Source organism: Pyxicephalus adspersus, chromosome Z, assembly GCF_032062135.1.
Source record: "Pyxicephalus adspersus chromosome Z, UCB_Pads_2.0, whole genome shotgun sequence".
In the NCBI taxonomy this organism is placed as follows: domain Eukaryota; kingdom Metazoa; phylum Chordata; class Amphibia; order Anura; family Pyxicephalidae; genus Pyxicephalus; species Pyxicephalus adspersus.
Window position 1 is genome coordinate 61,034,370 of NC_092871.1, and position 11,802 is coordinate 61,046,171.

General features: G+C 34.9%; 1 protein-coding gene and 1 long non-coding RNA gene across 2 annotated transcripts in view; one reads left to right on the plus strand and one right to left on the minus strand.

Annotated features, from left to right (window-relative positions):
- The window catches only part of PTGES (prostaglandin E synthase), a 94,790-nt gene extending 86,671 nt beyond the window's left edge, over nucleotides 1-8,119 (plus strand). The window contains exon 3 of the mRNA XM_072429698.1: nucleotides 7,387-8,119. Coding sequence (XP_072285799.1) covers nucleotides 7,387-7,636 — 250 coding nt within the window. The 3' untranslated portion in view covers nucleotides 7,637-8,119. The remainder of the gene's footprint in view (nucleotides 1-7,386) is intronic.
- LOC140343157 (uncharacterized) lies at nucleotides 1,651-6,847 on the minus strand. Its single transcript, XR_011923264.1, has 2 exons — nucleotides 6,456-6,847; nucleotides 1,651-1,897 (listed from the first exon to the last, which is right to left on the minus strand). It is a non-coding gene; the product is annotated as an uncharacterized lncRNA (long non-coding RNA).
- Nucleotides 8,120-11,802: the final 3,683 nt, after the last annotated feature.

The window sequence follows — 11,802 nt, forward strand, 5'->3', positions numbered from 1 at the left end:
CGCTGGCCTGTAATACCATACTGCAGTTGATGTTTATATAAACAGCTACACCAAATGAAAGAGAGCTTTTAATGTAAATGTCACAAAGAAAAAATGTAGCATAAATATACCACTAATAGCAAAATAACTGACAATTCTCCTAAATCACTGATTGCAGTTTTTAAAGTCATTTTTATGTGCATGATGCTCAGGAAATGATGAACATTTTATGCTTAAGCTTAATTTAAAGGTACACTGCAGACAAAAATTATATATATTAGAGTGCTGCTGAGCTCTAAGCCACGCTGTCCTTTACTTTCCTTGTTGTCAGTAGTTTGATGGACATGCCAATTTGTAAACTTTTGCCTGCTGCCAAGTTGATACTAATAATCTCACCCATTATATTACCTGCTATTTATCGAGGACAGAGGACGCTTCATCATCGGCTTCTTTAGATCTTATTCCTTTTAGCATTCTCTTTCCTGCTCAAACTAACCAACAATTCTTTTACATGTCCAATTTTGGCCCAGCCATTTTTATTTTCCGGAGGTCAGCTTATACGACCTCAAAGCCAATGGGAGGATCTGACTGAACTCCATTAATTAGAACAGTTGAGGGGATGTTATGGCATAGGTATGACAATGAATATTTAAATACCTTTGGAAACCTTTTGGAAAATGTTAATGTTTTCTTGTTGTCATAAAGACAAATATATCTAAATATGGGATAGGTAAACCTATGTACCCTGACTGTACAGCATTCTGTAGATTCAGCTATATTCTATAAACACAGCTGTACTTCAAGACCCTGCTGCGTGTATTTTGTTTCCATTTCTTCCTATGATAATTTAAATAAAGCACCAACATAATCCTGGCACATAAATGGTAAACACATACACATTGTTTAGGGTATTATCATGGTATGTATTTTTTCCAAGTAATAATGAGTGTATAACATTTTAGAGATCCATACAGTTTTTTTAGACTGGCAAAGGATTTATTCTTATGTGTGAAGTACTGAAGCGGGGTAAACATAGCTACTGACCACAGTCTTGGAGGTGGAACATGTGTCACAATGAATGAAAGGCACAAAAATATTGCTAGCACTCAAAAAGTATAATTCAAATTTGAACAGGTTTAATAATAGAGTATACAGCATAGGAATGTAGCCGCAGGGTTATTCCTAGCACATACAGCAGGCTGTAGTGTGTTCATTGAGAATGCCATTGAACCCTCTTTTATTTAAGGTAAATGTAAATAAAATTTAAAAGGGGCTGAACAGAATAGAAAAATGTTCCAGGCAGAAGCAGCTAAAGCAGTTGTGCGCTCCTATGATTACACAAGTGCAGTGCAACTATGAAATCATTTCTGACTACGGTAGCAAAACACATTGGGGTTGATTTTGTAAGGAATTTAAGCTGCTTACTTAGCAATTTCACTTAGTTTTGTAAATATGGTGAAAACAATAGCCAGTCGCATGTAAGTAAATGTACATTGTACATGCACAATATTACATGGCTAAGTCTGCAGTGTAATTGGAGATGTACAGCTTGAAAATGTAAAAATAAGAGAAAGAGGAAAGTGCGTAACTCTTAATACTTTGTGAGTATATTGTTTGCCTACCCCAGGGGTAATATATCAGAAAAACAAAAACAAAGAGAAAATACTGGCGTTTTGAGTGGCTAAACTTCAAAATATATTTATTGTGAATGCTTACATACCATATAAGTGAGGTAATACAATATTTACAATGAAAACAATGTAGGGTTGGCTCGCCTATGCGAAAACACAAAGGAGAATGCCAGGAAAACTAAACAAAAGCCACCTGACTTATTCTTATTTGAATGGTAATTGTATTAATTCCGACGCGTTTCACCCATCGTGTTTCCTCAATTAACATGTGAAGACTTTTCAAACAACTGTATAATAAAGCAAAGTTGAATGTTTAAGCAATCGCATAAAATGTAAAAGATTGGAGAAAACATAATATTATAATAAATATAAATACACTTGATAATATATTCACAATTACTAATGCTTAAAGTATATAATGAATATAATGATGATAGATAATAATATTAACTTAAAGACTACAAAGAAAGATCATAAGGTACTTACAAGTTAGTCTTATAAGCTGGTAATACAGGCAACCAAAAATAGTTTTATTAGAGAATCAAAAAAACTTACAATATGATCAATATGATGTTTCATTAGTAGTGTTCAAGCATTCCATTAAATCTGAATTTGTTTTAGAACTACTCTAGAAACAAACAGGTTTAAATATTGGAAGTGGTAATTTGAGAATAGTCTTGTTCAATTAAACACTAATCAGAAACAGAAGGTGATAACTAAAACTGTATATATATATATATATATAGTATAGAGTATTATACACTTTAATTAAGAATGGTTGGTTGGAGATGAATACAAATTATAACATATCAATAACATATCAATCAGATATATTATTATAAAATATGAGTGTTAGTTAATAGACTTTTCAGCATTCTGACACAGTACTGTGAAAGGTATAACTAAAGGTATTTTAAAAACCATTTTTTTATATTTCAATTTTTTATTAGGTCTTTTGTTTTTTTACAAAACAGTACAAAAAAAAGGAAAACAGTTCAAACAAAAAAGGATAAGAATACACATAACACATTTTAACAGAACAAAAAAAAGGAATAACAGGAATGGTTCACTGTCAGAAGCATTGAAAATAAGGTTAACGATATTGTAACTCACAATATTGGTAAATGTACAGAAACAATGGAAAAAAGAAGTTAAAACTTTTAACCAACCATATTTAATGTAGAGGTCCAAATGTGCCACTGACTATGAAACTTTTTAAAAGTAAAATCACTGTATGCGAAGTCTTTTTCGTAGCTATACTGTTGGTTGACTCACTGTATCACTTTTGGAACTGATGGAGAAAAGTTTTGGTTCCATTTACTCACTATAGTTAGTCTCACAGCTATTAGAATATGGGATATTACAACTCCATGAGTGATGGGAAAAGTATTTATTCCTACATTTAGTATAGCAAGTTCAGGGGACATAATAAAAGTACTCCCAGGAGTTTTCTGCAATAAATTGGAAATTTCTACCCAGAAGGGATTGATTTTAGAGCAGTCCCAAAACATATGCACATACGTGCCAGTACACCTGCAATCTCGCCAGCATATTGGGGAGTAATTAGGAGTGAATTTTGCCAGTCTATAAGGAGTTCTGTACCATGTTAAAATTATTTTTTGGTAACACTCTCAATGGGATAAACATTTAGTGGAAGTAATCATTGATATGATAGTAGTTTTCCATTTAGGTAGGGGAATTGAGCATTGCAGATCTTTCTCCCAAATAGAGGTAAATTGGAAGTCTCTGCCATTTGTCTTTGGATTGGACGAGAATATAATATATAGAAATACCCCGTTTAGATATTGTTGTACTTTGGCAAGCTGCCAAAATTTGGAAGGCACTTTATTAGTTGGACATGATAAAGATTTTATCAAGTGTTGTATTTGACACAATTTATATTTATCCGCTAAAGAAGACAATACAGGAAGATCATGAAACTTTTTGTACCCTCTTCAAATCCATGATGATACAATAAATTGGTAATTAGGTATTCGTATGTTCCAATAGGGATTTGAAGAGATATTGAATCATCTAAGGAATCAGATGTCTTCAATAAATTTTTTCCTTCTAACACCATAGATTCCATGGAGTAAAGGTTTGGGATTTTAATTTTGAGTGCGAGGGATGTTGCTATTAAATAAGCCAAGTAGTCTCCTCCTTTTAATAGTGAAGTTTCTATATTTAGCCCTCTCTTTTCAGTATTGAAAAGCAGACACTTCTCCACCTGATCTGATAGAGAAGCTAAGTAATAATCTTGAATTGAGGGTAAACCCACACCACCTACCGTTCTCTGTCTTAAAAGAAAGTGGCTGGCAATTCTAGGTTTTTTGTTATTTCAAATAAGGAAATTCAATAATTTTTGTATAGATTTTAAAAAAATTGTAGGACGAACAATGGGTAATGTTTTAAATAGATTAGTTAAAATTATCAAAATTACTCCTTTGAATCCAAAAGCGGGGAACGCTTTCTAAAGGTTGGTCTAATGTAAGCGATCAAACGCTTTTTCAGCAAAGTAATAAAGACTGATTGGAGATTGTGATGTTCGCAATATAGGATCAAATTTAGCATGCGACGAGTCCCAATAGGGGCGTGTCTACCTTTACCAAATCCAATTTGGTCTGCATTATTGAGTGATGGTGTGATATTAAGGGGTCTGTGCAATAATTTTGGCATATACTTTAACATAATTATTTAATAGGGAGATAGGCCTATAATTTTTGATTTAAGATGTATCTTTCTCCAATTTGGGGATTGTAATAATTACTGGCTTTAACATCTCATTTGGGAAAGTGCATGTATACATTGCTTGATTATAAATTTTAGCTAAGTAAGGAATCAATATCTGTTTATAGGTTTTATAGTATTCGGAAGAAAAACCTTCTATACCTGATGACTTATTAAGAAACTAGTTAAAGTATGGTATAGCAACTTTAACTGGTTTCCTTTTTTTTATTGACTACAATACGTGTGTACTTCTCTTTCTCTTATTTTTGGTATTCAATCACTGTTAACCACACACATAGATGTCTGATATTGTTTGACAGTGTTGGAAAAGGAAGTGTTTGACTTCTAATAATACATGTTTTGATTAATCATGACACAATAACAGTATATGGATAAAAATTTACCTCTCATCATTTTTATTTCTATTCTTCATATGAGTTTACACACTTTATACTATTTTTAGCATGACAAATTGACTTGATGTACTATTCTTTTGCTACTCACTGATATGAATAATCATTTGTTCGTTCTTTGTAAAGCATTAGTTTTGAGTTCTGATTTTGACATACACTAATATATTACACAAGAATATATATATTTTCAGTACTATATATTTATCTATCAAATATGCTTACATGCAGCTTGCAACCTAACCTCTAACATAACGAGTCCCCTGAGGAAGCCTCAATATGCTAAACGTGTCGGGACACAAACTGTACCTTCTTCTCGTTATGATTTCATTTTTTGTTAGTAAGGATATGTATAGCTAAAAGGTCACAAGCTACCCCCGCTACCCAGCGGGGTTGACCTGCTTATTATTTGTATTGTATGCCAATTATTTACTATTTCACTGTATTTTTATTTCTGAAAATAAGGAAAACACTTGTATTATATATGTTCAATACACTGCCACAGTAAACAAATACCCTGGCTTTCTCTCTTTATTTATTCATTTTAGCAATACTATCAGGGTATGTGGCTCTAATTGATTGGTAGAATCTGATTAGCATCTACTTCTCCTTTTCATTTTGTGATCAATTGCTTGACCAGGAAACCCAGTTTATATGGGAATTGATGGTTCCTAAGTGCTTGTGTGATAGGAAGAAAATGTCTTCTTGCCAAAATGGTTGCTTGCGATAAATTGTCAGATATGGGCATGGAATACATGGAAATATTGGCAAACGGATCTCGTAGGATGGTGTTTCTCCTGGAGTAAGCCATGAGTTGCTCTTTAATATGGTGACAGTTAATACAAGCTAGAACATAGATAAGAGATACAAGCTAGAACATAGAAGATAAGCTGTCAACTGTGTCGCTAAGATACTTTCAGCTATGGCTCTGAACTTAATATTGTTCCTGTGGGATCTATCTTCCAGATCAGCAAGTTTCAATTGCACTTGTTGCATGTTTTTAAAAACTTCATTATGGAAGTCTACTAATTTATTGTTAATCATTCTTAATCACCAATTTTGTTTTCAATATGATTGACCCTGTCACCTACTTCATGTAGCTCTCCTTTGAGCTCTTGGAACAATGAAAGAAAGTCACCGTGTAGAGAACTTCTCAAGGACACTAACATTTCCTTAAGGGTAGTATCAGATTTGGGTTGATGTAGATGTAGGGTAAGAGCCAATTGGGTCTAAGGTTGTCTCCTCTGCTGTCAGAAAGTCTGTTAGAGAATTTCCTACCTTGTATGTCTTCATTAGATGAAAGCTTTTGCTTTGATTTTGCTGGACTGGTGCTTGTTGAAGAGGATTGAGAGATTTCTTCCAGGCTTGTTTGCTTCCTAGGAGAGTGTGGGTTTCGGTTTGTATCCGAGAGGCTGATAGCTGTGTCTCCCAGCGCCATCTTGGACATGCTGAGACTCAGAAGATGTGAAATCAGTAAGTTTCCTCAGCGCTTTGGAGTTTCACCTTTTCCTCATCTTTGCACAGGGTGTTAGAGAAGCAGAGAGAGTGCTGTGTTTGTCTCCTACTAGTCAATATAATCCCCGGTGGATGAGCTCTCTCTGCAGCCCTAGCAGAAGACATCTATTCCGGTCGGCTTCCGCCCACGCCCCTCTAAAAACCATTTTATTATAGATATATAAGTGTATATACGTGAGAAGGTATGACTTACCAGATGACTGGGTGGCTGTAAGGTATACTAAGACCGTCAGAGCAGAGCAGTGATGAACGTGAGGCAGTTCATTGAAAAAAGGTATGAAGGTATGCCTGTACTTTTATGAGAGAGGAAGCATGTTGTCAACGTGAGAGGTGACGCCCACGAATGTCTGAAGCTTGTTCGGCCCATATCCTCTTGCTCTTACTCACTGGCTAATCGGGCCGCCCATCCAGCAAAAGTGCGACTCGATAACCCAAAGTAAAACTATGGGTTACCAGGGGAGAGGTTGACAGTTACATGCAGAGTGGGCGATCTCAGTGTGCGACATCTGGCTCACAGATGCCCTGTCAAGCAGGGATCTGGGTCCCTCGCTAGTCAGTGAGGGCAGGCACAGGGGGAGGGGGGGAAGCACAGCTATAGGATGAATGATTATTGTAGTAGCTTAGAAAGGACATGTGAAGAGGAGGGATAATTGGGAGTGTGAGGATTGAACTATACAAAGATAGATGCCAGGCATGAACTGAATGGGGATGAGGGGGTTTGTGAGAAAGAGATGGGGGGGGGGGGGGGGGGGGGGGGGGGGGAGGAGGAGAGGGTTGGTAAGATGTGTGATCAAAACTAAAATTAGATGTAGCTGCAAGTGATTGTTGTCAAAATGCCACTAGTGTTAATTTTTATTAAAAAAAAAGTAAGCTTGTAAATGTACACAAAGCAATTCTTGCATTGACTTGACCGAGTTTAAAAAAGGACATGGAAAGAAAAGGCTGAAATAACAGGTTATATTTGCAAAATTGCTTAATATATGGTAAGATATCTCATGTGTTCATACATATAATTATCTTTAGGAGTAGCCAGTCACTAGTCTACTTACTTTTTATCTTTTTCAGCCTGTGTAGCATTACTTTGGCTACTGTGGCCACTATAATGTTTGTGTTTTTACCCATAGAGCTCATCGCAATGACATGGAAAACATCTACCCGTTCCTGTTCCTTGGTGCCATCTACTCTTTGTTGGATCCCAACCCCAGCATCGCCAGAATTCATTTTCTCATCTTCTTTATGGGTCGCCTAGTACACACAGTAGCTTATGTGTTTGCCTTAAAAGCTCCAACCCGTTCCCTGGCCTACAGCATCGCACAGCTTCCCTGCTTCTCCATGGCTCTGCAAATCCTCTACTCAGTTTCTTCCTACTGGTAAATGAGAATCCAGCCAAAAAATACACTAGGACTATGTGAAAAATGCCATTTTCTTGAAGTGCGAGTGATGCATCTTAGTACTGCATAAAGACTGTGTACTACTATCGATGGTAACAGTATTGACTGATAGAATCTGAAGAATAGTGTATATTGTGAAGAACAATGATGAAGTGTCGTTAGTAACTTTTTTTGTCCTGTTTCTCTAGCAGTATGTGAGTTCAGTTTTTAATAATGTTATGCCATTGTTAGTGGGCTATCCACTTATAAGTTCATGAATTGTACTCTGTCCACACTTTGGAAGGGAAGCCCATGTTTATGAATCCCCTCAGGGGCAGGCCTTGGGTGTGCCTTGATTCAAATTAGGCATGGTTGGGTGAACAGACTTTATATATGTTTTTTTATTTTTATGTATGATAACAACATAGCTTAGACTTAAAAAAAAAAAAAAAAAAAGTTCTTGTATAGTGTAATACAAAGATATTAGTCTACTTCAGTGAACCTACTTATACTTATATCCTGCACTGCCCCGTCCACCCTTGGGAATGAATAGAAAAACACCTGTGTAAAGTTGCAATTTGGAGCTTACACTAGTCTTACAAATTCCCATATGACAGTACTTAGTGTCTAAGCAGCTCAACAGTACTTGGTGTCTAAGCAGATCAACAAGAATTAGTGCTGTGTCATGGATATAAATCACATGTCCCCCCCCCCATTACCTGTTAACTATTACTGGTGCATTGCTTTTATTTTCAAGGTAGAGAGCTAAAATTTAACTATATATCCCCACAGACGTGTGGTTACTCTGCTTTCCTCTTATGATCACAATCTAACACGCACCTCATATAATTGATTATATACATATATATATATATATATATATATATATATATATACACACACACACACACCGTTATATATATATATATATATATATATATATATATATATATATATGTGTGTATATATACATAAAAACTCCAGGATCTCCGAGGAGGGGGCATGGCTCATAAAACATGAAATTACACTAGCACCCAGGTCATGGCACCATAGCAAGAGAGCAAACTATGTATACACAATGCCCATAAAGCTGTTTTATTGATCATGTCTTTTTTTATTCAATTCATTTATTCATTATTCTAGTGGTGTGTTTTTGTCTTTGTTTAGTTGACTGACCCATTAAGACCAGGAAAGGAAAGTGGACAATTTCAATTCACTATTCAAGCACATATTCAACAAACATTAAGGATTAAAAATCTTTGTCACATCCCTTTATTGTATCACTCATTTTATCTTTGTCATATAATAGACTGCATTAAGGATGTAGATGTCCTGTGTTACCATTTAAACTTCCATGACATGCTTGAATCTGATTGGGGGATATGAGAAATTTCTTTTTTTCCAACTCAAATCAAAATATTTACAGTATTATTCTGTTTTAGAAATGTTGTTCTACTTCCTGGTTACTACCTTAACAACTGGCACATCCCTTTATTGATCCAATTCAGGTGAACATACAAAAGAAAATTGGGACTTTTAAGGCAGTAACAACAATTGGTATCATGAGTATTTATTCAAGATATATCTATTTATTTTAAAATCATATCAAAACATATCAAACATTAAAACAATAACATTTATTCATTTTAGCTCTAAAAATCAAATAAAATCTTTTTCAGATAAATAGAAATATTCATTTGTTCTAGAATTCTCTACACGTTTTGTGGCATTATCTTCCACTTCCTCAGGAAATCAATAAGGTTTGCATATTCATCACCATTAGACATTATTACTTTATTCATAATACGTCTTTTTATTTAATAAAATACAGTATACATTTACATATGCTTTGTTAGCTTTCCTCCTCCCTCAAATCACAGAAAGCAACTCAGCGCTGATGTTAAATGGCACCAGATACAGGAGAATTGCGAGATCATCAAACTGTCCACTTTATAAAAATATCACATCTCCTTCTGAATAAATTTTTCAACATATCAATTATTTTTGTATTGTGCTTTACAACACCCTATAGCTCACACAATTCCATCAATGTTAATAACTATGTACAACTCCTCTTTTCCTAATTCTCTTATCGCAGTGATATTCATTCTAATAATTCCTTTACATGTGCATTGTGTAACCAAAATGTGTTACCATCCAACACCTTGTGCCTTTACCATATCTTGTTGCCCTCTCAATATTCACACGAATCTATTTTATTTATCCTCTAACTTAACCACCACATAAGTTACATATTATCCAGTGAAAATGCACAAAACTTTGCAAAAATTGCAAAAATGCAAAAAAATATATAAATTAACAGTTTAAAATTTGTATTCAATTTACAATAATTATCTACAAAATGGGTACTATGTTAACAAGAAAAATTCTGCCAAAATAGGAAGTGCAGCAAAACGTAAAAATTATTGTAATTCAATTAAAAAAAATATTATGACAGTCAATGTGTAACAAACATACATGTTACGAACCAGTCGGCTCATGGAAAACGGATGATATTAGTTATACCATACTAAAACTGTCCAATACCCATTGGGGGCCACTCATATTATAGTATTTCTCTAACAGGCAGCAGTAAATGTAGCAAGGTCTGATTTACAAACAACCAGAAAATGGTCATCGTTGGTCCCCACCATAATTTCTTGTTACACTTTGACTACCATAATACTTAATATTTGAGTTTTATTTTTGAATAATTTCTTTTTTTACTTTATGTATAAATATATAAGTCAAAATTGAATCTTCACTAAATCAATTTTCTTACATGGAGCTAAATGTATTCATTAGAATAACATGTTCTTGGGGCTGGGGGGAGTAGGGCCAGTATACTTTACATGGACCTCACCAGTTTGAAAAGTGAATGAACATTCTTATACGGATGAATATAGGTATTATGATAGGACTATAGATACGTTAGTTTTACACTTCATTTTTTTTAACTCAATGCATATATTTTTATCTGATGGTCTTTTGTCCACATTAGGGGAACAGATGTTTTATTAATTTGGGATTTGAAAATAAAGATCACCAGCTCACAGTATGTTGGTAGTTATGCCATCCATCATCCACCCATCATTGTGCTTTTACCAGGGCAGGATAATGTTTGCTTTTTACACATATCCTAAACAAATAACCTTTACATACCCAAATTATATATGTTAAGGGGGCTACAGTCATACTATTGATACCAGGTTCCACAAATAATCCTAATTAGTGATTTTACCAGCATTCACATCATACATCAGTTTTATCCCAATCTCCCTAGATACTCAGAATATAAGAATGAAAAGGATATGCAGGATGTGCGATTGTATGGACTTGCTTTTAGTGCTGCTACCCACTGCAAGACACTTCCCTGTGGGATGGGTGGAGGCACACATTGAGCTTGATTTATCAAAGAAGAAAGACTATCATGTGAGAACCTGGGTAATCCAGCAAACCTGGAATGCATCTGGTCTAGGATTGAACACATTTGACAACTAATAAATTATTTTATAGAAATCCACTCCAGGTTTCCGGGGTCACCAGGTGACCTCAGAACTGTAGAGTCCACGTGATGTAAACTGTCCGTAACTTCTTGTCCAGAAAGCATGAATTGCATGATAGTATATCAGCATTATCATTGGCTTTTTAAGATATACATTGGCATCCCCATATCCCTTGTTGAAAAGAAAACACTGACTGTTACAGTCCTAGTTGGAATATAAGTTTTCTTTTAATTAAAAGGGCCACCTTTACGCAAAAAGTAAAATTTCCAGCTTTCATATGCAGTACCACTTATGACCACCCAGTGACAGCACAGGCACATGTCACAGGCTGATCACACAATATTTTCAAACTCAGGCACCTACAAGTACAAAATTTATATTTGATAAATGATATCAAACATACACACAATGGTATTTGACATCACATCATTCAAAAAGTAAAGAAGGTCACAACCAAACAAATACATTGTTTTTCCCTACATTTCCAATTTTATCCTTTACATTTTTAACTGTGCCCTGCAACTCTGTATTCCTAAGAGCACAGGTAAATGCGAAGGATTGCTGGGATGATCATACTTGGATCCCACATTGTGAATGGATGAGGCCTCATGTCTGCCCAGATCTTTTAGGGCCCAGTCATGTAATGAGACAGTTCACATTAATA